Source organism: Hippocampus comes, unplaced genomic scaffold, assembly GCF_001891065.2.
Source record: "Hippocampus comes isolate QL1 unplaced genomic scaffold, H_comes_QL1_v1.1 scaffold53, whole genome shotgun sequence".
Taxonomy (NCBI): Eukaryota; Metazoa; Chordata; class Actinopteri; order Syngnathiformes; family Syngnathidae; genus Hippocampus; species Hippocampus comes.
In genome coordinates, this window is record NW_017805707.1 from 795,252 (window position 1) to 798,026 (window position 2,775).

The 2,775-nt window shown below is 57.2% G+C and overlaps 1 protein-coding gene across 3 annotated transcripts in view; it reads left to right on the plus strand.

Moving 5' to 3' along the window:
• lrrn3b (leucine rich repeat neuronal 3b) overlaps positions 1-2,775 on the plus strand; it is a 12,348-nt gene extending 9,573 nt beyond the window's left edge. Inside the window, exon 3 of one of the 3 annotated variants that reach the window (XM_019883091.1) lies at positions 1,378-2,775. In XM_019883091.1, the coding sequence (XP_019738650.1) occupies positions 1,378-2,280 (903 nt within the window). In that variant the 3' untranslated portion in view covers positions 2,281-2,775. Of the gene's footprint in view, positions 1-18 lie in introns of all 3 variants that reach the window. The other 2 variants (XM_019883090.1, XM_019883089.1) reach the window with 2 other exon arrangements.

Genomic DNA, 2,775 nt, shown 5'->3' on the forward strand with positions numbered 1-2,775 from the left:
TCTTGAGAGTTGGGAGCCCTGCTGCAGTGGAATGTGGAGGTGGCAGGGCCGGTGAGTCATTCACCTCAGCAGATGCAACAAATTATTCATCACCGGCGAACAGCCAAGAATACATCATTTACGAGGACCAATTTCCGACGGGAGACCAAAATGAAGGACGTGTCGTTCGTGGATCGTCTCTTTGTCGGCTTGGCCGTGGCCTCTTTTGTCGCGGCCGCTGACAAAAGGCCGGACTGCCCCAAACTGTGCACGTGCGAGAACAGACCCTGGTTCTCTCCCAGTTCTGCGTACATGGAGGCGCAGACCGTTGACTGTAACGATCTGGGACTATTTCACCTGCCGGAGAAACTTCCCGCGGGTACGCAAGTTCTGCTGCTGCAAACAAACAACGTCGCGGCAATAGACCGACCCTTGGATTACCTGGCCAACGTCACAGAGATCGATTTGTCGCAAAACAACATCTCGTCCATGACGGACGTCCGTCTCGGGATCCTGCCGCAGCTTCTGTCCCTGCATATGGAGGAGAACCGGATACAAGAGCTGCCCGACCAAAGTCTGGTGGATGTGGCCAATCTTCAGGAGCTCTACCTGAACCACAACCTCATTTCCTCCATTTCCCAAATGGCCTTCCAGGGTCTGGGCAAGCTCCTACGGCTCCACCTCAACTCCAACAAGCTGACGGTCATCCGCAGGGAGTGGTTCCGACCCATGCCCAATCTGGAGATTCTCATGATCGGCGAGAATCCCGTGCTTTCCGTCCACGAGATGAATTTCAAACCTCTCGGCAGCCTGCGCAGTCTGGTCCTCACCAGAATGAACCTGTCTCAGCTCCCCGACAACGCTTTGGCCGGCCTCGATAGCTTGGAGAGCATCTCCTTCTACGATAACACTTTCCCCGAGGTGCCGCATTCCGCCCTGAGAAACGCAAAGAACCTCAAGTTTTTGGACCTGAATAAAAACCCCATTGCGAGGATCCAACGAGGGGATTTCGCGGACATGCTGCATTTAAAAGAGCTGGGGATTAATAGCATGCCGGAGCTCGTCTCCATCGACAGCTTTGCCCTCAATAATCTGCCCGAGCTGACGAAAATAGAAGCCACCAACAACCCCAGACTCTCCTACATCCACCCCAACGCTTTCTACAAACTGCCGCGACTGGAAACGCTGATGCTCAACGGCAACGCGCTCAGCGCCCTCCACCGAATCACGGTGGAGTCGCTCCCCAATCTCAGAGAGGTGAGCATGCACAGCAACCCCATTCGCTGCGACTGCGTGGTACGCTGGATGAACATGAACAAGACCAACATTCGCTTCATGGAACCCGACTCGCTGTACTGCGTCGAGCCTCCGGAGTACGAGGGCCAGCGCGTCCGGCAGGTGCACTTCAGGGAGATGATGGAGATTTGCCTGCCGCTCATATCTCCCGAAAGCATGCCGGGGCACGTCAAAGTGCGCGGCGGGAGCTCCGTCTCGCTACATTGCCGGGCCTTTGCCGAACCGGAGCCGGAGATCTACTGGATCACTCCGTCCGGGGATAAAGTGCTGCCCAACACGGTGTCCGACAAGTTCTCCATGCACCCGGAGGGAACCTTTGACATCTACGACGTGACCGAAAAGGAAGCCGGCCCTTACACCTGCGTTGCCCACAACCTGGTCGGAGCCGATCTCAAATCGGTTTCCGTGGAGGTGAACGGCTATTTCCCCCAACCCGCAAACGGTTCGCTCGTCGTCAAGGTCAAGTCGGTGGCGGCAAACGCCGTCCTGATCTGGTGGAAGGCGAGCCCGGGGACTCTGGCTCCCAGCATCAAGTGGTACGCTCTGTCCGACGCTCGCCATCCCGCCGCTTCCTTCTCCACCAGGGTGCCCTCCGACGTCCGAACCTACAACCTGACCCATCTCAGCCCCGCCACTCGCTACGTCGTGTGCGTGGACGTCCGCAGCATCCACTACAAGCGCGACACCAAATGTGTCAATGTCACCACCAAGGGATTAGCGCTCGCGGCCGAGGACGCCGAAAAATGGGACACGGCACTCATCGCGTCCGTCGGCGTGCTCCTGGCTGGGATTTCTGCGGGCTGTCTGCTTATTTATGCGTCTCTACGGATCCGCCAACTTAATGGGGATTTAAGGAAGCGCCACTCCAAAGCTTTGCTGTTACCAGGGGAAGACGGCGACGGGCGCCCTCCTTTCTCGACCAAGCTGCGGTTTTCGGGAAAGGTGCTGCCCGGCGGCGTGGAAGTCAAAGCCACCGTCATAAACGTGTCCGACGATGCCTTTTAAAGGAGCTACGCCAAACGGACTCGATGACGAACGGGCAGGGGTTGGACAACTACGTCGTACTGTTCAAAAGGCAAAGCCGTCGCCGAGCCTCGGCTCAGACGCTCTGGCGAGACTACTCTTGGACTGGGAGGGACCAGCGTCAACTCCAAATGGCCGCGCTCCCAATTTAAACCTCGGCCGATGGGGTGGCTTACTAACTGCGACATCGAGCGGAGCGTCCGTCCACCGGATTTGGGGGAAGGAAGGGCGGGCGGGCACCTCCCGCCGGAAGACGCATTTGAGTACGGTTCGTACAGCAGCAAGACGGGCGGCGCCAAGAAAACGAAGAGACGGAGGGTCAGCGCTCTTGTAACTGACTGTTCAATTTGTCCTGAGTTGTGGAAATGTCTGTGTGGTCCCAAGCAATACCGTCTGTGCTTTGTCAAAAACATCCATAGACGAGTTAGCGATACAGTAATAACACCCGTCTATACCGGTGGGGGGGGGGGGGGTTTT